We start from the raw sequence: 25816 nt of genomic DNA on the forward strand, positions 1-25816 counted from the left end.
GGTTGTGCAACCATTGAGGACAATGGTACTTTGCCCCCCCCCCCCCGCCCGCCAACCTCGCCCTTCTTACTGTGGCAGATGGCAGGGAGCTACCCCTTCTTTCTCCTCCTCCTCCTCTTCTTCCATCACCGCTGCTGTGGCTCTTCCTCCTTTTCCTCCTCCTCCTCTTCACCCCATCTCTGCTCTTCCTCCCCCTTTTCCTTCCTCCTTCTCCTCCTCCTCCTCTTCCCTATCTTCTTCTCCTTTCTCCTCCTCTTACCCGCCTCCATCGCCACTTCCACCACTCGTCCTCCTTTTCCTTCCTCCTCTTCCTCCCTCCTCCTCGTCTTCTCCACCTCCTCCTTCTCCTTCACCACTGCTGCTGCCCCATCCCCACAGGCTTGCCATTTCCAGATGCCCAAATCTGTGGATGGAATGTCTGCGGATATGAAGGGTGGACTTACTGTAAATAAGAATGACCAATTAGAACTTTACAAAACTGAAAATTTGCCTTGAAACAAGCTTCTTTCTTTCTTTCTTTCTTTCTTTCTTTCTTTCTTTCTTTCTTTACCTTTGTTTGAAAGTGAAGACTTTGGAGCAAGCAAAAAGGTAGAGGATTTGAATGTGGTCCTATTTTGTGTGAAAGACCTTGTCATGTTGCAGCCACCATTCCCTAGTTTACCCTTCTGGATTAGCTATTCTTTATTTTGTAGATGTTCGCTATTATTCTCTATAAATGTTAATTTTTTAAACCTTATTTTACCTCACCTTGGGAACCCTGGTGGGTTGAGAGGTGATAAACAAGCATGTTAAGTAAAATATTCTGCAACATGGAAGTACTGTGCCAATATCAATACTAAGATGTCCAATTTTTGGATATTGGGCAGTGGCAAAGAAAGACATTCTTTTTCAGGGTTTAGCTCAGTTTGTTCTAGGCCACCTAATTTCCTTGGCCAAATAGTGTATTTGTAGGGCTTTCATTTTTCTTAGAAGAGTGAAGAAGAAACAGGGTGCAGCCTTGGCTCATTGCTGAAAATAACCACTGTAGCATAGATACAAAGACTCCTATTTTGTTCTCTAATTAATGTCATTCATAATGCATCTTTTCTTCATTGTAAGCAAAAGCATTTTTTTACTTTGAATTTTGATTTATGTTTGCTCTCTATCTGAAATTTTGTTGCCCAGAACTCAGCGAACATCCCAAAATCATTTGCAACTAGATGGAGTTTAATTAACCTCTGGTTTAACTTATGGGTACTAGCTTGGAAATTGAGTCTATAAGCAAGTTTCCTTGGGGTAGTAAAAGCATGTCAGTTGTATTTTATTAGCATAACTGAACAGCTATGTTTGCATAAATTCAGTATTACCCTTTGGAAAACAAGTTTGTAATTTGCTTCAGGCTGTACAAAAAAGAGAATGCAATTACCCCTCTTGCTTTATAAGGTAGGTTTGTTCTCATCAGTGACATTAATGTTGGATTTTGGTAATTAAGGTTGTAGCTTGCATTTGTTTTTCCAGCCATTTGGTTAACTGCTGAATGTTAAATGAGTTATTGGTATGGAATTAAATGGATTTCTGATGCTAGTGTAAAGGATGGTGTCAATAACATCAGCTTCCTTGAGCTTGCTTGAAAGGAATTTGGGTGTCAGAGTCACAGGCTGTAAATAGTACTGATCATGTCTCATTAAGCACTAAGTAAGCTCTACCCAGAAAGCCTGCATCATGATGAGAATGTTACTTGATTAGTGTATATTCAAGAGTGCCCATAAGGGTGAAGTCTATTTGGAATGCATTGGGGCCTGGTCATTTAAAAAAAACAAAAAACTATACCTAGTGGTTTCCTTTCCTGGTGTCTGGTACTTTCCCTTTTTCTTTTGCAACATTTCAGGAGTACAACAACTCTCAATTAGGTTAGGCTATAGTAGAGTGATTTCTCCAAGGTCAGCCACAGAGCTTCATAGTTGAATGGGGGATTTGAAGTTATAAAACTGATCGTTTCACCAAAGATAATTCCACAATAGAGTAAATGTTTTGTCACATTTTGTCATATGCTTATTGATAAATTAATGTCTTTCCCTCTCTATTAAAATGCGACCCTAAGGTGACTCAGTTATGGTTTTTCTTGGCAGAATTTGTTCAGGGTGCTTTGCCTTTGCCTTCCTCTGAGGCCGGGAAAGTGATACTTTCCTAAAATCTTCCAATGGGTTTTCATGGACAAGCAGGGATCTGAGCCCTGATTTCCCAGTGTCCTAGTCCAGCACTGAAATCACTGCACCATGCTGGCTCTTATGCTTCCTTAAGTTAATTCTATTATGTTTGCTTAAATGACTATTTATACATATGGTCTCTTGTTTTCTTCTGCCGCTTACCATCTGAAAGGTGAGCAAGTATTAAATGCTTTCTGCTGAAAGAGATCTCTGCTCGTATGTCTTCATACAGATACACCAGTCTAGTAAATAACCAGCTTCATTTTATTTTTGTAAAAGTGAGTTGTGTTACCTTCTTGCTGTTTGTATTGTCTGAATGAATAATGCCAATTTATATTTATTTGCATATGGTATGGTACAATGCAGAGAACAGCAAAATCCATAGTGTATTATTTATTTAGTGCCGTCAGGGTACAAAGCACATCACAAAGTAGAACAAAAGAAAAGAAAAGTCAGCCAGTCCTGCAAAGGGCATACCGTCTATCTTACAGAAGTGTGCAAACACACACAAAGAGAGAGAGGAAAAGGGAAGAGTCATATAAATATAAAACTAATGCAGTTGGCGAACAATTGTTTGTTTGTTGAACAACAAATTACTCAGATAGAAATACAAAAAACCCTCAGTGCATTACAGTATGAAGCAAACTGACAAATACAAATATTATAAAACAAGATTAAACTAAAACTACAGAAGCTTTGGTAAACAGGGACGTTTTTAATTGATTTAATTAATTAAATCCTTTCAAGAAAAATATTCCAGAGGGAGTAATATGTCCTTAGAAGTAGGTAGGATTTCTCTGGCACCCAATTAATTAATTAATATACTTCCTTTCTGTCAACATGGGACCCAAGTTGACTTATAATAAAGCTAAAACAAGACAAAGCTTAATTAAAACAACAACAGCAACAAAACACACACACACACACACACACACACACACACACACACACAAAACTACCTGATGAGATAGTTGCTACAATACAATTAAACAAGCAATAATGTGAAAATATAGTTAACTTTTAAAAGTATGCAATCATTTAAGAACATAACATAAAGACAATATGTTCTTAAATGCTTTTATGCTACTAGATACTCGATACTACTAACTTTCTCCACGAAAAAGACTGCCCAGAGCAATGGGCGGGTGTTTATATACCTGCCCGCCTCTGGGTCATAGACCTGCTACCGTTGCATGCCCTATCCCTGTCTTGCTGTTGCATATGATAAGAAGACCCCCATCATGGCCTGTAAGGTGGAAGGGACATCCCCATCTGAGATCACAGGCTACAACAGGGATCTTATCAGATGTGTCAATGAGGCAGGTACAGGGGCACAGAGTGCCATCCAATCTGCCAGTTGTCATTGTGGAGTTTCCTAGAAATTTTTATCTTGGCTAGGGTCCCTTTGGGCTGGGATTGGACCTTATCCATTGGATCTGCCTGTGGTGTGCTGGATTCCAGCCCAGGGCTAATGGACTACATCATCTGAACAGGACGACACGAGGTTGGGGGTGGGCGGGGGAGCACAAGCTTTGTGGCCCATGTGTACAGGCCCAGAGTCTTTCAGATAGTCTGAACCTAAGTTGTCTAGCACTTTATAGGGAATGCCAAGGGGATGATCTGATGAGTGACTGATCAATTTCTAAAATTTGAGAGTTGATCTTTTTCTACATCAGCTATCTTAACCCATAGTGGTAGAATTCCAAAATATAGCCATGTTAGTCTGTAGAATCAGTATATATGGAGATCTTGTAGCAACTTTGAGACTAACTGAAAGAAAGAAGTTGGTAGCATGAGCTTTCATACACTAAAGTCTATTTCGTCAGATGCATAAGTACATATGCATATGCATCTGAGGAAGTAGACTTTAGTGTAGGAAAGCTCATGCTGCCAACTTCTTTCTTTCCATTAGTCTCAGTGGTGCTAAAAGATCTCTCTACATCCAGTAAGTGTGACACCAGTTTCTCACTGGTTTGTAACTGAATAAATGTAGGAAATATGATAGGTAGTCCTAAACTAATGGTGGAGGAAGATACTAAACACAGTTGTAGCAGTAGTGTAGTATGTGACCAGTTCAAATCATGTCTTTGATGACCTCACAAGCTCAGATCTACCAGTAATAGCATCTGTTCTGTGTTGCTCAGCAGCTGAGAATAAACTGCAAACCATCAAGAAATGTTATGGTTGAATTGCATAATCTTAGCCTTTTGGCAGCCATAGATTTTAAATATCTAGATGGTGGGAATGAATGTAAGCCAAACATTGCTCTGAATGCATTATGTAACCCTGATTCCTTTTCAAACAAGAACAATAGAGAATTTTAAGATCCTGTGTCTTGAAAGAACATCCTTGTAATCTTAAACTGCTGATTTAATGTGTATTAAGAGCTGGTGGCAAAGTAGTTCAGCATAGGTATAGTCTCTCTCTCTCTCTCTCTTTTAAAAAACATTTTAGTTAATTTGAGCAGAGTTGGAAAACATAATTCTTCTGCTAATACTGAAAAGAGAGGTAAGCAGAACACTCTTCTCTGTATTGTATCTGTATTGTAGCTAGAACAAGTTTACATAGATCTGTTGAAGCAGGAAAAAAAACTCCTGTGAGTTTGAGACCCATACTCAGCCTCTTCTAATGTGGTGGTGAGAGGAGAGGCCTCGAGTGCATCTGTATTGTAGAAATAATGCAGTTTGACACCACTTTGACTGCCTAGGAAATCCTGGGATTTGTAGTTTTGTGAGGCACCAGCACTCTTTGACAGACAATGCTAAAAATCTTGTAAAATTACAAATCTCAGGATTCCTTAGGCAGTTAAAGTGACGACAAACTGCATTTCTACAGTATAGATGCACCCTTCCATTAGATATAAAATTTCTGCATAGAACCTGCAGGTTCAGTAACAGGACAGACGGATTTTAAATGATGTACAATGGTATATACTGGGTGCTCATTTAATAATAATAATAATTAAGAACCATTTCAGGTTTATAATAACTTTGTAATGCTCTGTTTGATTATTTATACAGTTCTTGCCACTTGTTAATATATGTTAGTGTCCTTGTTGAAGAAATCAAGTAGAATTTTCAGAAAGAAAAAGAAAAGTTCAGGGTCCAGAGTAGTTATATACAAATGTGGAAATCTGTTCAGACCTCTGTTGAGCTGATGAGAATCTTTAAACAATATAGTTTCCTTAATTTTGCCTTAGTATCACAGCACACACTCTACTTGTACATATATATGATCCTTTGCAGAAGAGGACAAAGTTCAACCTGCTGTGATGTGCATTCCATTGGCAAGTGTGACAAGATTGGCCCAGTCTGGGGAGGAAGTGGGAATTGTCCATACAATTATAGTCTGCTAGAGATATTGTCATTAGAGGAATACAGCTTGTATTTTACAGAAAGGTGTGCATGTGTTCTCACCATGGGACTCTGGTTGGATGACTTTTGAAAATATGCTGTAGTAGGATTAGTGTCTCAGCAACACCAGCATATTAATCCTTGCAAAATCTCTCATCAGATTCCATGGGAAATTAATTTTGTGATGAATAGAACCCTCACTGTTTAAGAAAATAATGAGCTCCTGTTTTGCAACATTTTATGACTTTCCCCCAATTGCCTCCCCGACTTATATTTTTAATTCATAGTGGATTGTTGTTGAACTCAATGCACTTTCACTTGCCCCAGAATTCTCACAGTTGAAATAATCAGGCTTGGAATTTATGTGAATGAACAGATCCTAATAGGAACATATCGTCGTCCTTGCCATCATCAGCAACTTATTGGAGAGGGGCCTAAAGGACCTGTAAATCCTTAAGTAGCATATCAAAGTAAAATACTAAGTTTAGCCTCAATCAGAAAGTTTTAGAAATCTAAATTCCATGTCAGTAAAGAGCTGTCCATCTCATAGATGTAAAAATGTCAAAATTTTCATTGGTTGATGTCTATAACATCATTCATGATAATGTAGCAGACATCATAAGGATAAAGACTGATAAAAGATTCCACATATTATCTTCAGATCAATCGGTTGCAGCAGATAATTTTGTTTCTGGTCAGTTGTTTTGCTGGTAATGACCTGGAAGTTAGAGATTAGTGATTGAATTGTAGTATGTATTAAGTGCCCTGACATTTGTATATGTTGTATTCTGTATTACAGATATGATCATCTGTTATTTCTGTTCACTCACAAAATTGCCTTATTTGATTTCTGATGTTTGTTTCCAGATAATAGTTCTTTATTGATTGTTGTTTGCATTTATTCAGATAAATGAATCGAATTAAATTAAATTAAATTTTGAATTGGCTTATAATGTTGGTAATTTTAACATAAAATGCCTAATATTAGGAAATCATACTCCCTTTTAGTCCTTCATTATGTGAAGTTGTTTGGTTAAATTATCATCTTCTAGACAAATTAAATGTATTTAAGATATTTTAAAATAGCCTTTCCATTTGTAAATTGATTGCAAAAACAAAATGATTTTTTAAATTTTGTTACTTAAAAACAATTTAATAAATAATTAAGAGTAAGATAATACAGTGTGCCTGCGCCTTTTATGCTGAAAGCCTCATGACTGAAACAAAATGGTGTGTGTGCACATGGTGCGCGCACCGTGCTGCAAAGCATGCATGAGCTCCATTATTGTCAATGGGGCTTGAGCATACATGCTATTTGCTTTATGTGGGGGGGTTCCGGAACGGATCGCCACTTAAAGCAAGGGTGCACTGTATATAGATGAAAGTGCAGCATTGGGATAAACATCACTTAAAAACAGTGAAATGAAATCACTCCATTTAAACTTAGAATTGTCATAACATGTATTTAAAAGCCTCTGTAGGATATGGTTGATATCATTTGAAACTTAGGCAAGACCATTGTTTTTTGTGGTTTTCCAGGGCTGTGTTCTAGGAGAGTTTATTCTTGACATTTCACCAGTAGCTATGGCTGACATCTTCAGAGAATACTGGAATGGAAGAGAGTGGGGTATAAGGCAAGACACTCCCTTATAAAGCATTCTTTGTAGGCTGTGGACAGGCCCCTTCCTGTTCCCTTCTGAGATTATTAAAAAATTGTCTCAGTGGTTGATAGTAATTTCCTTGGATGAGGTTTGGCAACTTGATTGTTATGTTCTACTGGACAGGTAGGATGTAAAGTAGTGTAATAAATACATTTAAGCAGTGGCATCCCTAGTAGGGTGCGGGTAGTGTGGACCATATCAGGTGACACCCTAAGGGTGGGATAATACTAGCATTCCTCAAACATCTGCATTTTAGCAGAAACAGGCAGTGGCATTCACCTGTATCCCATTAAAATGCCAAAGAGATGGTGTGAGTAGGGTGAGGTTCAGTGGGAGGAGAAAGGAGGGCTCCTAGTTTTAAAAAAAATTCAAAATTTAATTTAATTTTAATTTTTTTTAATAAAGTTTTCTTTCAAAACATCACATTTTACCAATTTTTACTTTAACCATATGAAACTATGTATATGTAAACACATTTTTTCTGTGTGTATTTTTTTTAATTTAAAAGTATAATTTTGATTTTGCCAGTTGTTTATGTCACAACTACAGTCAGCCCTTCTTATACACAAATTTCTTATACACGGATTCAAGCATCCACAGTTTGAAAATGTTCCCAAAAAGTATAAATTTCAAATATCAAACCTTTTTTATAAGGGACACCATTTTGCTATGTCATTTTATTTAATGGGACTTCAGCATCCACGGATTTTGTTATCCACGGGGGATCTTGGAACCAAACCCCAGCATATAACAAGGGTACACTGTATTACTGTACACTGTATTACCCTTACATTAAGTGATATATGGGAATTATGGTTTGTGAGTAAATTAGCACAAAAAGCATTACTAAGGATTCTGTATGGCTGTGGTGTAGCAGGAAGTCAAGGGGGGAGTGTCACTGTGAGTTACCACAACGGGAGACATCAGCCCTAGTGACGCCACTGCATTTAAGTGGTATGTTTAATCACTTTTATCATAGTTTTGGTTCCCTCCTTTAATGTAATTTATATTCCACCTTTCTTCCAGCACGGCATCCAAGGTGGCATACAATGTTGTTTGGGGCTTACAGCACGGAACCGTCTTTTGCATCCTTCCTCATACCCTTATTCCTATGTGTAGTGAATTGGCATCTTAAAGAGAGGACCAGGCTACAGTCCCCTTTCCTGGTGTATTGCCTCGCTGCGTGGAGGGTAATCTTTTGCACAGAGAAGCTTGCAAACATGAACTCTCACCTGCTTGAAATAATCTGGCCAAGATGCAGGTTTTGCATCCACATATAAAATGAAGCTTAGCCTCATAAGGAAGGGGCAAGATGCAAATAGATGCATGCATCTGTTTACTGATTTCATAAAGGCATGCTTAATCTGAAGTGACTATTAACAGAGGAGAAAGACTGGTTGAAATGCATAAAAGGAAGAAATTTAGCTTGACATTTTTATTGGATTTGCTTATAAAATTAACATAATATTCTTGATTTGTTCTTTCTGACATGTCTTCAACCATACTTTCCCCCTCAAATAAACCTGCTGAATTTTACTCCTGGCAGAGCATTAAAGGTAAAACAGTGTTTTATTCTTTCTGTAAACCCTGCAATGAAGGGTCAATTTTTTTTTACTAGTATAGAATAAATAATAAAAACTGAATCCTATTAATTTAAATAATATATTGAAAATGGAGACAAGTTCAAGCTTTTGTAACAGAGGCATGCAGACTTTGTTTCTGGTACTGTATTATTTTATCTGAAACACCTCTCTTATTATTTATAATATACTCAGTGCTTTAGTGTAAACAATGGAACTAAAAACAGTTTTCTGTGTCTTAACAGTGGAAATTGAACCGAGTAATGTTAAAAATTACCTCACCTCCTATTTTTCAAAGGCCATATCTTTTGTTTTGATAAAAGTTTCATTGAACAACATTTTGAAAGCTAAATCAATAAAAAAGTATTATAAAACTGTGTAGTTAGGCATTTCTTAAAGAAAGATTTGATCACTTATTTGTTCAAGCATTTTTGAAGTGCTGACTTGATTGTAAATACATATACAGATACTACATAATAAACAAACTTGATAACTGATTTTGATTACAAAAGTTGTTTCTGAGCCACAATTAAAGTAAAAAAAATAAACTTTTTACAGCGTTCTTTTGTTTCTTTTGTGTACTGATGAAAAGAATTGGAGAGTATCCGCTGTTTCACTATCTGTGAACAAAAGACAGGACCACACATTAAAAAAGAGTTGTGCTTATGAATGTACCTCATATGAAAGAAAATACTTTCAGTTCATGGATTAAAAACATTTGATACCATTCTGTAGAAAGACATGCGTTAATAGATAATTGCAGTGTGTTTTTTTTTTAAAGTAGAAGCTATCCTGTGACTTTGTTGAAGCCGTGTTGGAAACTAAGCTGGGTAGCACTAGTTAGTACTTGGATGGAAGACTGCCAACAAATATCAGGTTCTGTAGACTATATTTTGGAGGAACTGGCATATCACCTCTGAGTATTCCTTGCCTAAGAAAACCCTATGAAATTTGTGTGGTTTCCATAAGTTAGCAGACAACTGGAAGGCACACACACTTGTAAACCAATTAGGCCCAGGACTAGAATGCAATAATCCATTCAGCTAGTTCCATCCACCCAGGGTTTGGTAGATTTGTAGGTTGAAACGTATTCTTCTCATCCCTCCATGCTACCAAGTGAGAGAGAAAGCATGATATGTCTGGGGCCTGCTACAGACAGAAAGAGAAGTCGAAGTTGCACTTGGTAGGAAAAAGCCCTTTGGCATGCCAAAAGAGCTCTTTGTATCCGGGTGAGAATGTTACTGGCATCTAAATGATCGTGTCATATAATGCTTAAAGCTGCCAGCTAAGGCCAAGGTTATGATTCTTTCTATATTTAAGGCATTGTGTTTTTTTCTTATCTGGAAGATCTGGCAGTGAAGATACTCGTTTCCCCATTAATAGCTATTGTATTGTATTAATATGAAGACAAGCCCTTTAGCTCAGCAATGATTATTTGGGTTATTTTGTTATGTCATTAGTGGATATATACCACATTTGATTTGTTAAATGTCACATGTAATAGTCTTTCACCATATGTTTCCTTCCTTCCTGTATTTTCTCATTGCCCAGTTAATCTTTTCATGTTCCCTCCCATAAAAATGGTAGGAACCCATATGGTATTCCACAGTAAATACATTGATTCCAAAGCAAATATCACCTCTTCAGTGTTAGTTTAAATGGGTGCGACTTGTGTTTGCTTATGATTAGTTCTATAGCAAGGGATGAGGAATAACAGGAAAAAGAACTCTGTGTACACTTTATTGGTCACAAGATTTTTCCTTTTTCAATTATGCCATGGAATTTTTAATAAAGGAATATTTTAAAGAATTATTTCTTAATAATCTTCTTCTAATCTTCACTTTGATGAGCACATGATGAAGCTGGAGAACTTGCCAATAACTTGTGTTAATTGTGTTGTTGATTTAATTCTTGATAATCCAACATATGTCAAGTGGTATTTGTGATTTTGCATTGTAGTTCACAACTGGACACTAGAGGAGACTCTTCAGTGGCTGATAGAATTTGTTGAACTTCCTCAGTATGAGAAAAATTTCAGAGAAAATAATGTCAAAGGAACAACGTTGCCAAGGTGACTTTTTCAACCCATACGTTATGTACATGTTGTGCTTTATAACAAGAGTCCTAAAACACTGCTTTCACAGCGAAGCAGAATGTGAGCTTTGTACATATCACATTTTTTGTCAGAAAATTTGTAGTATTATGCTTTTATAGTATGTGTAATGCCTGCTCAGATGAATATATTAAACCTAAAGTCAAAGTAACCAACTTTTCTTATCTTAAAATGTTGTTTGCAGACATTCACTTGATGGTGCATTATTGGCAATAACACAATATATTTATTTTATTAGTAGTGTTGCATATTTATTATACTTTAAGACAACCTATATAACTTTTTCACTTGAATACAATCCCTGATTTTAAACAGAAGTGTTTAAATTGTATATTGCTGGTTATCATTTAGCTGGAAACCCCTCCCCCCTATAGCTATATATTGGGGGGGGGAATCTATCCAGAGAAATAAATAAATAACTTGTAAAGTTTATGATACATTTGGTATAACGAAAATATTTGTTTAACCAAATTTGACATTTGTTGTGCTCTTTCACCTAGTTTTTAATCGGTAAATTTAATCCATGCAACTAATATGTGGAAAACATAGAAACTGTTCCAGTGTTTATTTTGAGATTATTGCACAAACTCAAATGTACATTTTTGTTGTTCATTCAGATTTAATTTTGCTTAAAATCTCTTCTTTTTTTATGTTCAGGATAGCAATTAATGAACCTGCATTTATGATCTCTCAACTGAAAATCATTGATCGGAGCCACAGGCAGAAACTTCAGCTAAAGGCCTTGGATGTTGTTTTGTTTGGCCCTATTACACGTTAGTACAATTTTCATTTAGTCAAACTACTGAACATAGCCTTTAACAGCTACTAGAAGGCACTGTTCTGCTGAAGTGTGATCATCTTGTATTTAGACCAACTAATGCCATTGAGAGAATATCATTCAGTGTTACATAGCATTGTGATATCATCTGGTCTCTCTCCTTATGAATGATGATCTCTCTTACAAATTCTCTCAGTCTGTCTCTGTCTCTTTCTCTCTAAGTCAGTTGTCCAGACCTGAAAACTACCTCAAATATCACACTTCCTTCTGAGACCAGAAAAAAGCTCAAAATAGCTTGCTGCAACAGTAGTAAAACTCCCCATTTATCCTTTATCAACATGCATGCCCTCCTTTTTGATGACTTCTTTTTGGCCACTCACTCTTTTGTATCCAGGAACTGTATATTCAATGTGTGGTCTGCTCTTTTGACCACATGTCGAATTAATGATTCTGGCTATACAGTAATTAAAAAGAGTTGCAAGAATGGACATTTGTTCTTTAGTTCAAACAAATTGGGAAGGGTGAGTTTTTACTTTGGAGTGAGTATAGACTGGGCAGGGGAGGCATTACTAAAAGGCTTTTATTTTTCCTGAAGGAACGTTGAGGCTTCTATGGCTGTGGAAATGGAATACCATTTTAAGTACAGTTGTCCCTCCCGATTCGCAGCTTTGGGATTCACTGATTCGATTATTCGCGAGTCCCTAGCTATGTGCGTGTGTACTCCTCCCTCTTCGTCCCTCCCAGGCTTTTCCCCTTGGACTGAAGGAGGAAGTAGCAGGTACTCTCTCCTTCCTGTCCTCCCAAAGTTTGAGAGAGGTCCCCGGACTTCTCTCAAGCCTTGGGACTGAAGGGGGACGCGGCCAAAGCGCCCTCCTTCCTGCCCTCCCAAAGTTTGAGAGAGGTCCCGGACTTCTCTCAAGCCTTGGGACTGAAGGGGGATGCGTCCAAAGCGCCCTCCTTCCTGTCCTCCCAAAGTTTGAGAGAGGTCCCTGGACTTCTCTCAAGCCTTGGGAGGGAAGGAAGAAGCAGCCAGCACACGCTCCCATGCCCTTTCAGCACCTCAAACAGCTTGCTAGAGCTGTTTGAGGCTTTAGATTAAATTGTGGCAGATTAAATGGGACAGTTTGTATTTTATTATGTCATCAACCCAAAACTTTTTACTTTTGTTATGATTGATGGAAACAAGCCAGCTTTGCAAATGGTGATTTGAACTTAGATTATTTATGCTAACCATATTTAAGATCAGTCACAGTTTATCTGGTTTTAAATAACATATCAAATTAATTAAAATGGAAGCATACCTTTCCCAACTCCCCAGCTGAGGTTTAAAAGGTGCACGTAAGATTAAGGTTTATTTTGGATCATTTTCATCATGCTGAACCTTGGTTAAGTGTTGCATCTAAATCAGTCCAATATGTGTACTGTCTAAATATGTATATGTATGTATATGTGTGTAAATGTTTTTTTCAGGACCACCTCACAACTGGATGAAAGATTTCATACTCACAGTTTCTATTGTGATTGGTGTTGGAGGCTGCTGGTTTGCATACACTCAGAACAAGACCTCAAAAGAACATATCACCAAAATGATGAAAGATTTGGAAAGCCTTCAGACAGCAGAACAGAGCCTGTGTGAATTGCAAGAGAGGTATATGAAAAAAAAAGATTCATAGGTCTTTAGTTTTATTTAAGGGTCCTTATTATGATCTAGCTTGGCAGGTTAGCATTATACTAGTATTTCAGAGCAGTGACACCAAGAGATAGCAGCTCATCTCTGCCATCTAGTGAATTCATGGTTGAAGTGATATATAATACATGGGGTGGGGGGGGGGGGGAGCAACCCACCAAAACAAACAAAAACCCCCCCTTTTTTCCGCCCTAAAGCCCAACAGGAGACCCCCCCCCCCCAAAAGCTCATGGACTATGTCAATTAAAAACAAAACCTGGAAACTTTTCATTTAAAAAATATGCTACCAAACCATTTTAGGTAAGGTTTCGTTATTTCATCCTCCCCAAACCCTTTAGCACCCTTTCCTGAAATGCCAGAAATCTGCCTAAAATGAAACTGTCATTGAAGTCATGTCACTTTTGAATCACCATGAACACAGCACAGTGATCTGCTGGTGGAGCACAGGGCAAAATCTATCACTCTATGCCCAGTGCAGTTGTCTACTTCAGTGAAATATGAATTGAAACTTCCCAGATTACACTTCAAGCCACAAAATGGTGATGAAGTAATCAGATTGTGAAATTCTAATAACCTTAACTTGTGGCAGTGTCCCTCATATGCCAGAGTAATGCAAGAATAAAACTCAGCTACCTTGTCAAGATGTTGGTAATGCTTTAATCTTCTCAGTACATTTGATACAGAGAAGTGCTGGTTGATGATACCCTCAACTAGCTTAAATTACTTGCCTGAGCAGATGAACTGTGAGCTGAATTAAATGAACATTATTAACCTGTGGGGAAAAATGTCTGATTTTAAGGCTTGAAAAAGCACAAGAAGAGAACCGGACTGTTGCTGTAGAAAAGCAAAACTTAGAACGGAAGATGATGGATGAAATCAGTGATGCAAAACGGGAAGCATGTCGGCTGAAAGAATTGAGGGAAGGAGCTGAATGTGAGCTCAGCAGACTTAAGTATGCAGAAGAGGAGTTGGTGCAGGTAATTATAAATGTTTATGTGTATTGTCATTTTCAGTTTCCCTTTTCATTTTAGTGACACAGCATGTTTACAGTGGTGTTCCTTTTTAAACAGCAAACATACTGTACTTTTAAAACCGATAGTTATGATCACTTTGAAATGGTCAATGAGGCAGAATCAAAGGCCTACTGTACTGTGGGTGCAAGGCCTCTTTGGGGAGAACAGAATAATCTGGGTCTTTATAGTGGTGGGTCTTTTCCAGAAAGGTAATTTGTATTGCAGTTTATTACCAACACACAAAGAAAGAGTAATTTAGAGCTATGAAGCTAAGCTGGAAGTGAAGTGTTTAACATGATTAGTGGCAGTAAAAAGCCAGAGAAAGGCAAAGACAAAACAAGGTCTTGAGCTGGTGGGCTGCATGTGATAGCTCCTGCCCCACACCCAAGTCTGCTAGCAGAAGTAAGTCAAGAAATGACAGAGGTGAAGAAGGGTAAAGAACCAGTTAATCTAGGAGCTCCATGAGGGCCTATGGCTTTTAACATATACAGTTGACCCTCCACATTTGTTGCTTTGACTTTTGCAGATTTGATTATTTGCACTTTTGATTGATAGGTTCTCTCTAAGAATCTCTAGACCAGTGGTTCCCAATCTGTGGGTTGGGACCCCATTCACAAGGGTTGCCTAAGACCATGTGAAAACACATATTTGCATGTAGCAATGAAAATAATTGTATAGTTGGGGGTCACCACAGCATGAGGAACTGTATTAAAGAGTGGCGGCATTAGGAAGGTTGAGAACCACTGCGCTAGACCCTCCAGCACAACCCTGGCAGAAGTGTGAGAGGTGTTCCTTCAGGATAAAAGAATAGTGTTTTTTATTTATGGTTTTTCCACATTCATGGGAATCCTTCACCCCTAACACCAGCAAATGTGGAATGACCACTGTATAGCAATTCTCAGAGCGTGGCTCTATCCCACATTCTGAAAGGTCTGTAGCTGAATCAGCCTGTGACCAACATCCATCTATATATGAAGCACTCAAAGTATTTGGTTGTTTCTTATATGCTTTTTAAATGTTAATGTGGATTTAATAGCACTACTTTGATACTTCACTATCTTTCTTATTGTGAAACATCATTGCTAATACTTGACACTTGTTAGCAATACAACAATAAGCTATGAAGCTTCAAATTTTGGTTTAAAGGGCAGCCTTCGATAACCTGTTTTGGGCTACAGTTCACAAGCCCCTGGCAGCATGGTTAATAATAAGGAATTCTCCAAAACATTTGGAGAAGGCCAGAACATGGAAAGGTTATACTAAGAGATATAACAGGAGGAGGGGGGGACCACGGTACTTACTCAAGAGAACAAGTGCTGAAGAGGCATTTCATTCTCTGTTTGTGAAACTGAATGCATGTTCAAAGAACTGTCACCTTAGCTTCCATATGACAGGTTGGCGAACATATAACCCTTCATGTTTGACAGATATTTCCATCATCCTTCACAACTGGCTGTGCTTGGTAGGGTTGAATATCAACAGTATCTGAAAGGGCACACATTCCTCAGCCCCTGCTACACACACACACACACACACACACACACACACACACACACTCTTAAGAAAGGTTAAGACCTGTTGTCAGATTAACTGTAAGCACAATTTCCAAGTCTATTTAGTTGTTTAACAAATCAATGAGGCATCCCACTCTTATGATACAGTGGAACACTCTTCCTCAGAGTGTAGTGAAGTCTTCTTCCTTGGAAGTCTTAAAGCAGAGGCTGGATGGCCATTTGCCAGGGATGCTTTGATTGGGGGTTGGACTCAATGGCCCTTGTTGTCTCTTCCATGATTCTATGATATTCTGATACTCAGTGACCCACCTATAGATTTAGAATACAGAAATGTTAGTACTTCAATGCTTTTTGCATGCCTCTCTTGACTCCTAGGTCCGCATGGCCTTAAAAAAGGCTGAAAAAGAATTTGAATTGAGAAGCAATTGGTCTGTTCCTGATGCCCTGCAAAAATGGCTCCAGCTGACTCATGAAGTTGAAGTACAGTACTATAACATCAAAAGACAAAATGCAGAAATGCAGTTAGCAATTGCTAAGGAAGAGGTAACATATATTCTTAAGTTATAATAATGAAACACTAACAAGTCCTGTATCCTGTTGGTTTTGCTGTTCTGGTGATATCATCTCAGAGTACAGGGTTGCAGCTAAATATTTATGTCCTGGCTAGAGATGCACCGCTGTCAAATTTTGTGTAAAAATAACACATTTTTTATTATTATTGGAAATGTTTCTGGAAAAGCAGAAGCAGTTTAGAACAATTCAATTAAAAAAAAAGAAGAAATGAATGAAAACATGACCGTAATAGATGTAAGAGAGGTCATGGGGTCTAGGGAGAATGCCAAAGTTAAAAGGTAGGTTATTAATAAGCACCACTGGAATGTGATGTACTAAAGAGGGGAGATCACTGTATAAAGGCCTAGAGCATTGATTGGAATTGTTCAGTCCTTCAGATATTGTTGGGTAGCAAGTCCCAGCAGCTGTACTCAGAACAAATTGAGAAAGGCTGAGAGTTGTAGTTCAACAACTTTTAGAATGTGACACAATGCTGCATTGCATTCTTGTCTGCTTTTATTCCTGCTGCCATCCACACCTAGCTCCTTGAAGAGGACCATTTTAGACAGCTGTCTCTCTCCCTCTACTGGTCTTTCTACTGCATCCAGATGTTTCTGTTTTCACTTCAGCTTTAAACTAATGGTTTAAACATTATTATTTTGTTCTTTATTGAACGATTCATGAAGGGCATTATTTAAGAAAAATACAATTTGTCTCAGTAAACAATGCATACAAATTATACTGCTTTTATTTCTGAAAAATCCTGTGTTGTAAAGGCTTACCCTGAAATAAAGTTTATAAATAAGTTAAAATGATAAAGACATGATTTAAAATGAATAACTTTTAATATACTCTCATGCCAGGCTGCTGGTTGGAGGGTTTTCTGTTGTTTGACCTTGGAGATGCTAGTAGCAGACAGTGTTTCTTTAGATGTGCTAATAATTGAACAATACAGTCAGCCCTCGCTTTACGCGGGGGATCCGTTCCGGACCCCCCCCCCCTGCGTAAAGCAAAAAGTATGCTCAAACCCCATTGGATAGAATGGGGCTTGTCCTCACCACATGGCCGTGTGCATGTGCTGTGGGCGCACGTGCCATTGTTTCTATTGCCAGGCGGCTTCAGCGTAAGATGAAAGCTGCCTATAATGAGCCTGCGTATGGCGTGGGCTCACTGTAATCCTTTCCATGCATAGGTTACAGTATCTCAGAGACATCCCCCCCTATGTTTTCTCCACTGCATTCTTTGGCTTATGTTTTGAGTTTACATTTGCTCTTGATTTTAGGCAGAAAAGATCAAGAAGAAGAGAAATACTGTATTTGGGACATTACATGTAGCACATAGCTCTTCTCTTGATGAAGTGGACCACAAGATTCTGGAAGCAAAGTAAGTGGGTTGACTGGGAGTACTGTGCATGATGTCTGTTGCATAACCTTTTTTGGTGGCAGAGGATTCAGCAGTTTAACGTAGATTCATATTTGAAATTAAATGTTAAGTAACTGTATGTTTTTGTTTATTTAAAGGGCAGATGTGGTTCTGATGGCATATAGTAGTTTGCATATAAATATTTCGAAGTGTAACTTGTATAGAGAGTAATGTTTTGTAAAATAAAAAAACCTCAACCAAACAAATTTTTATTGCTTCCAGGAAAGCACTTTCTGAATTAACCACATGTTTGAGAGAGAGACTCTACCGATGGCAACAGATTGAGAAGATCTGTGGCTTCCAGATAGCACATAACTCAGGATTACCAAGTCTGACTTCATCACTTTACTCTGATCATAGTTGGGTGGTAATGCCACGAGTTTCCATTCCACCGTATCCAATTGCAGGCGGAGTGGATGACCTTGATGAAGACACTCCTCCAATAGTTTCTCAGTTTCATGGTACGTAGTGGTATATCTAGTAAGATACTTGGACAAGTAGAGATTCATAGAAGTTTTGAAAATATTTTGAGAATTTGACAAATTAAAATAAATCAGAGGTTAAGGGGGATTTATTAAAGGCTAGGAAAGCAAAAGTACCAGAGGTAGAAAACAATAGAGAATGGGTTTTTAATAGAAAGGGAAAAGGATTTGGATTTGACAATAAGCAATATTTATAGGAGTAAAAATGAACCTGAGAGAGAATATTTGAAGATCTTGAGAAGATATGCTTTTTTCTTTTTCTTTTTTAGAGTTTTAGATATATTTTATTATTGTTTCTTGGATGGTGCAGAAAGCCAGTGTTACAGGAAATTGTTTCTCTGTGTGTGGATGCACATGTAAACACACACACACAACCTGTTCCTTGTAAAAGAGTAAACCCCTAGACAAGGGTGGGAGGTTTTTGCACAGGTGCTCCATTGTACATGTCCAGGTACTAAAAGAGCTATTTCTCTCTCTCCTTTCCTCCTTCTCTTCCTCCCTCCCTCTCCCTCTTCCTCCCTCTCAGGCCGCCTCCAAGTACTTTCTATGTGGGTGGGGCTTTTCCCTTCTTATTTTATAGGAAGAAAAAGAAAGTGCTCTCACTTTGGAAAGAAAATCCTCTCGTTTCTAATACGCCTGAAAGGAGAGTGCCTCACCCACAGGGACAGTGGCTCAGTGGCTGCCTGTAAGACAGAGAGCTTTATTAGTGTTTTGTGCTAAGGAGAGTAAGGGTAATGCTGGCTCCCACATATCCCTCCTTCTTTGCCAGTGGGTGTCAAATGAGATGGGTGGAGGGGGGAGAGAAGAAAGAGAACTCATTGTAAATGGTTAGTGGCCAGTTCTCGGGTTCTCATATCTCCTCCAAGACTACCACAGATGTCAGCATTTTCCTCACCATTTAGATATCCAATTGCTGTGTTTGTGCATGTGGCTGAAATATATGATCCTCTCTTTTCCCCCTTTAATATGTTGAGTGTTTGATTACCGTAAGTGCTGTGTAATTATGAAAGTTCCTGGGACCATATATAGTTGGCTACATTCGTGGCTTTGACTTCTGCACATTTAATTATTTACAGGCTTGATTAATATGTTATCTCTAGGAATCTCTAGGTCTTTCTGCACAGCTCTACTGGGAAATGACCATAGAGTTGCTCTGGAGGACTTAGACGCCACTAGAGGAAACACTTCTCTAGGCATTTGTAGGTCCTCCAGCATGATTCTGTGGTCAATTTCTGGCAGATGTTTACCATAGAGTTACACTAGATATTCGTACAGAGGTGTTCTCTCTGTTAAAAATAGTGGTTTTTTATTTGTGTTTTTTCCACTTTTATGGGAGTCCTGTGCCCCTAACCCTTGCAAATGTGGAGGGTCCACTGTACTGAATAGTGCTAGGACATCACAACCACAACAACTCATACTCCACAACTATGCCATTTTGTGAAAATTTTTAAATACACACACACACACACACACACACACACACACACACACACACACTGTTCAGCCATGCTTGTAAACGGTCTCTCCCTACCCCTTATGCAGAAGTTTGATTTGATCTGCATCTGATGGACACTGGTAATTGCTGAAGCATCATGGTAGTAATTTTAATAATATTGATAGTATAAACTTAGCACAACCTTGTTCAAATCCCCCAGGGCTTGATGCAAATGCCCAAAGCTTTTTCATCAGGATGGGCTGATCAACAATACTATTCAACAGGTTTTCCCTTTTGAAACAGTTAATCCTTAAAATTATATGGAAATAGAATTCCTGTTTTTCAACTGAATATAAGTTCAGTGAGACAGTATGGATTCCTGTTAAATATTTGAGTCAGGTGTTGCTGCCAGCAACATAAGTTTGTGACTTCCCGTCTGACCTTCTCTACTAAGACTTTAGAATGGTAACCAAACCTACTGTGAGATTCCATCAAGTAGAGGTCAGTTTCACACCTGCCTTGTCCTTGCCTTTCTCATTTGCCAATATATTTTAAGTATAGATTAATACTTGGGAAGGAGAAATATAGATTATTCAAAATTAAACTGAATCCTATCTCTGTGGCTTATTTACTAATCATTCTTATATTACAGGCATGTGTGTGTGTATATATGTGCCTTTAAATTACCCCTGCAGATTTATAGTAATCACATTAATTTATTGGGTTTCTTTGGGCAAGGAATATTCAGAGGTGGTTTTGCCAGTTCCTTTTTCTGAAATATAGCCTCTGACATATAGCACCTGGTGTTCGTTGGCGGTCTCCCATTCAAGTACTAACCAGGGTTGACCCTGCTTACTTTGAAGATCGGATAGGTTCTGGTGCCTTTAAAATATTACAGGCCTGTATAGATAAAATTTTAAGAATGGGTTGTAAAGTGTTGTTTTCTTTGTGTGAGGTAGAGTTAGGATTAGTTGATAACAGTTTGATTCTGAATAACATTAGTCTATTCTGTTCTCAGGGTCCATTGTAAAAACTAGCACCTTGGCAAGGAGCAGTAGCATATGTCGTTCCCGACGAAATGTTGTGCCATCATCTCCCCAGTCTCAACACACAGCACAAATGCAACACACTCCGCATACGCAAGCTACTTTGCACTCTGCAGACCCAGACATCCTTTCAGTGTCTAGTTGCCCTGCTGCTTACCGCACAGAAGAGGAAGAGGAGGCCATTTACTTCACAGCTGACAAGCAATGGTATGAACCTTGGTTTGCTTCTCTGAGGATTTATAATGATAATGTATTTGGATGTTCTGACTCATCCACTTCTATAGAAGGTGTGTATGCCCTTACTGCCTAGGTTTTGTCATACAGCAGCAATAATGAAGAGGCTATTCCTTATAGCTGTAGAAAATAGTGGTGGAGCTATAGAGGTCTGAATCATGTTAACAGTCTCAATGAAAGTGGACTGGTTGAATCAGTGACCGAATCATCTAGTTATATAGGTGATTTACATAGGTTTTCAACAGCGTATTCGATGCACCCACTGTATTGGGCTGTCAGAACTCAGATCAGTTCTCAGGTAACTAGGAGCCAGGGGATTTAATGCCTTATATATTAAAAGAAAAACAGTATAAATATTGATACCAACTTAATGTGTCCTTAAAGCAGGGGTGGGGGACTTAGTTCCAAAGCACACTGCAGAAATAAACCAGTTTGAGACCACTTTAACTGCTCTGGCTCAATGCTAGGAGATTTGGGAACTGTAGTTTTGTGAGACATTTAGCCTTCTCTGTCAGAGAGCTCCAGTGCCACAATAAACTACAGTTCCCAGGATTCCCTAGCACTCAGCCAGTGCAGTTAAAGCAGTCTCAAACTAGATTATTTTTGCAGTGTGTTTTGGACCTTAGACTCCTACAGATGATGTTAGGTGATTACCCCTATCATCTTCAGTCTATACTTGCTGTTTACATGGGAGTTGAAATCTGCAGGGGACACAGGTTTTTCACCCCTTCCATATAGGCTCATCTCTTATGGCAGAGAATCACAGAATCACAGAGAGCCCTGACACTTCTATTGTAGCATCCTCTACATGTAAACAGTAAAACCTGACATGGTGAAATCGTAACTGGCAATGAAGCCAGTGGAAGGAGTTGTTTTAGACATTTTCTCTGATGAGTATTCTGGACCATGTTAAGGCTGTGATAGACAGTAAAATCCCCTCTGCTTGAAGCGGTAGGGGTGGAGGGTAGAAAGATCTGTGGAAGAGTTTGCTCAGTTTTTAGAGTTTTATGACTCCAACATAGGAGACAGTGCCAGTTAACATAAACAACAAGTTTACCCTTTTCCACTTGTAGAAGAAGGGTAAAAGAATAGATCATTTTTTCTATATATGATTTTTATTAAAACAAATATATTTGGATTACAGAGTATAAAGTGGAGATAGTCTGGAACCAAACTGTACAGCGTTTTCTAGGTCATATGCAGGATTCAAAGCAGCTTGTTATCCAATCAAGTTGTTGTAACAAGGAACATCTGTTCTCCTTGTATCTATTTTCAGTCAAAGGTCTGGCCGCAGCATCTTGACTTGGAGAAATTTCTAAACTTCCCAAAGAAAATGCCATGCAGAGTACATTACAGTAATCAAATGGGATGTTACCAAAGCTGGGTTACTTAGACCAGACCAGACATCTCCAGGAATAGGTGCAACTGGCATAACCCTTTTTAATTGTACAAATGCACTCCTGGCCACCACTAAAAATGTGGGCATTCCAGCTCAGGGCTGAGTTTAGGAGATACAAACCTGAGTTTTCAGGGATAATGTAACCCTATTCAGCATAGGTTGAATTTGTATTTCCTGACAAGGAACATCTCTTTCTTGTCTGGATTAAGCTTCAGGTTTTTTTGTCCTCATCCAATCCATTGCTGGCATTAGACACTGATTTAGCACTGAAAAGGCCTCCTTGTAATTAGATGGAAAGGAGAGTTGGGCTATTATCTGCAATTCCCTAATGCATGTTAAATAGCTTGGGGACACAATTGAACCCTGAGGTATCCAGCAAGCTGACAGACCCTCAGACAGGGATGCACTGGCACCATCTCTTTCCCCTCCAAAAGGACCATAGCTACTGTAAAATAGTTTCCACATCGCACCCAGACAGGTGATCCAGAAAGATACCGTGTTACTGGTTTCAAAAGCTGGCAAGAATAAATCACAATCAATAGGGACATACTCCCCTTTTGTGATACAGATTATCCATCAGGATTTCCAAAATTCCATCTCATAATCAGATCTGAAGCCAGATTGAAATGGATCTAAGTAATCTGCTTCATCCAGAAATCCCAGAAGCTGGGAAGTCATTTAATAATTCACATCATTGCAGATACAGAGGAGGTGGAAGGCCGTAAGATGATTCAGTTTCAAGTAGATCATAAATTGAACATGACCTAGCAGTCTGCCTTAACAGAACCATAGTTTCCAAGCCAAAAAAAGTAATAATCCTACAGCATTCTGTGCTAGTCAGACCTCATCTGGAGTACTTAGTTCAGTACTGGACACCTCGTTTTAATAAGGATATAGATATACTTGTAGCAGGTTCAGAGAAAGGCAGCAAGGGTGATAATAGGTATAGATAACAAACATGAAGAAAGGTTGAGGGAGCTGAAGATGTTCAATCTGGTGAACAGAAGACTAGTGACATATTACATACTTTTAAATATCTAAAGGGCTGCCACAGAGATGTTTATAGCTGGAGTGGGTTTATTCTCTGTTGTCCAAGAGGATAGACCTAGGTTTTAAGTTACAGGAGGGTATATTTTGCTTGAACATTAAAAGGGACGTCTTAATGGTAAAAGTGGTTCAACAGTTCAACCAATTACCTAGAGAGGTGGTCTGGTCTGGTCTGGTCTCTTTCTTTGAATATCTTCAAAAAGAGATTAGACAGCTGCTTGCGGGAGATACTCTAGTGGGAATTCCTGCATTGAGCAGAGGGTTGGACTCAATGACATATATGATCCCTTCCAACTCTGTGGTTCTATCATAACTTTTGGAAACTAGGATATGACCTTTCATCGTAGGAGATTTTTTTTTTAAAGTTCTGATATTAAATCATTCCTTTCATTTGTTTTTCTCTTTGCTTTAGGGAAGTACAAGATACAGCCTCTGAATGCGACTCCTTCAATTCCTCAGTTGGGAGGAAGCAATCTCCTCCTTCTAGCCTTGAAATATATCAACCCCTGTCACCTCAAAAGAGATCACGAGAGGAACTCTCATTAGAGGAGTCATCTACTGGAGACTCTTCCTCCATAACAGCTGATATTTCCAGGGGTTCTCCTGACTGTGTTGGAATGACAGAAACTAAAAGTATGATCTTTAGTCCAGCAAGCAAGGTGTACAATGGCATTCTGGAGAAGTCCTGCAGCATGAACCAGCTTTCTAGCGGGGCTCCTGTGCCCAAGCCTCGCCACACCTCATGTTCATCTACCAGCAGTGAAAGCAAAGCAGGTCACGAATCATCTGCTGTCCCTCGGATAAGTAGCACCTCACAAGACCTCTGTCAGAATGGAGATCGAAACAAAAAATCCTCCAAAATAAAAAGTCTGTTTAAGAAGAAATCAAAGTGAGGCTACTGGAGAAAATGCTCAAGAGTGGCATTGTTAGACTTCCTTGTTGTTTATTATTATTTTTTAACTTAAGAATGTAGTTATCAAGGTTTTCCTGACTTGGATGCCACAGCAGGAAAACCTCTTAGGTCAACTTCTCTTCTGTTTCAAATGACTTCATAGTCAACTTGTGCCAGCTGTCGATGAGAAATTTTAAATTTCAAGACAGTTTACATTCATTGGTCTATTTATTTCTGCTTTTTTTAGTTTATTTACAAAACTTTAAAAAATATTAAAAAAAACTCAACACTTTAACACAAGCTTTAACGGACTAGTGAGCCTGCATGGGCTTGCCAAAGTTTTCTCTTGTTTACCAGAGCATCTTCTTATCTTTCCACAGAAGCTATGGCATTTGCATACTGGACAAAAGTAACTTTTAAATGAAGTATACTACTTAAATTGCACTACTGTTTTCCTGACTGGAAAGTATCTTTACAAGTGAAACTGTTTAGACTTCTAAAATGATGGAAGAGATGACTTGGTTCATTGTTTTGTTTTGTTTTTTTAGATTTGTTCTTCTTTTTTTTAGAAGCTACCATTTCTAACAGTTGATTTCTGGAACTGGAACCCCATTTCTTTTACAGAATGCTTACTTAAATGCATTTATTATTAACCTAATGGATTGGGTCCTGTTGTAAAGATCATGATTATCCAGGCAGGGCTTTCACTGTGATTTTACTGCATTGCACAGGTTGTATGGTAAGAAAAAGATTTATCAAGAGAAGAGGCTCCTGATTCTGTGTGCAAGTGAGAAGAGTCAAGACTTGATTTTGAAGGACCTTTTAAGTCATTCACAACCTTAAAACTGGGATAGGGACAAATGTGGGCACTTGTTTACATACTTTGACAGACAACGGATGTTTGATTTGTGAATATTTGTTACTGTGGCAAAGATAATAAATTGAAAATATTATTGTGCACTGACTTGCTCTGATTTTGGCCACTCTCTTGTCCAACTTACACCCCTCAAGTTCCTGTCTTCTGGGTGCAATGATATTTATTGATACATATTACATAACCTTGTAAATGTTCTCACCTCCCACGTCTTGGCAATATTAATTTTTCTTTTATTTAATAGGGTGAGGAACATGTGACATTTCACATGTTGTTGGATTCAAATGCCCCATCAAGCATAGCTAATAATCAGAGGTTATGAGAATGTTATCCAACTAGACGGACAAGCTCACAGGTTCTTCACTCCTGTTTTACAGGATTGTTCTCAACCCTAACAATCAGAAGTGCTAAAATATATTTTTTAAAAAATCAAGCCAAATACCAAGTGTACATACTTTGTAGTGGACTTCACTGACTCAAGGTGGATGTAATGCTAAGCCATAGTTTGGAGGTACACAAATAAACTTGCCTTTTCACATAATTGTCTT

The 25816-nt window shown here is 38.4% G+C and overlaps 1 protein-coding gene across 3 annotated transcripts in view; it reads left to right on the top strand.

Moving 5' to 3' along the window:
• STIM2 (stromal interaction molecule 2) overlaps positions 1-25358 on the top strand; it is a 76516-nt gene extending 51158 nt beyond the window's left edge. For 2 of the 3 annotated variants that reach the window (XM_042468651.1, XM_042468653.1), the window contains exons 4-13: positions 10740-10851; positions 11551-11666; positions 13142-13319; positions 14158-14335; positions 16261-16428; positions 17720-17820; positions 18082-18320; positions 18868-19026; positions 20795-21029; positions 23915-25358. In XM_042468651.1, the coding sequence (XP_042324585.1) occupies positions 10740-10851; positions 11551-11666; positions 13142-13319; positions 14158-14335; positions 16261-16428; positions 17720-17820; positions 18082-18320; positions 18868-19026; positions 20795-21029; positions 23915-24395 (1967 nt within the window). In that variant the 3' untranslated portion in view covers positions 24396-25358. The remainder of the gene's footprint in view (positions 1-10739; positions 10852-11550; positions 11667-13141; positions 13320-14157; positions 14336-16260; positions 16429-17719; positions 17821-18081; positions 18321-18867; positions 19027-20794; positions 21030-23914) is intronic. The other variant, XM_042468652.1, reaches the window with a different exon arrangement.
• The last annotated feature ends 458 nt before the right edge of the window (positions 25359-25816 follow it).

The sequence above is a fragment of the Sceloporus undulatus genome, chromosome 5, assembly GCF_019175285.1.
Source record: "Sceloporus undulatus isolate JIND9_A2432 ecotype Alabama chromosome 5, SceUnd_v1.1, whole genome shotgun sequence".
In the NCBI taxonomy this organism is placed as follows: domain Eukaryota; kingdom Metazoa; phylum Chordata; class Lepidosauria; order Squamata; family Phrynosomatidae; genus Sceloporus; species Sceloporus undulatus.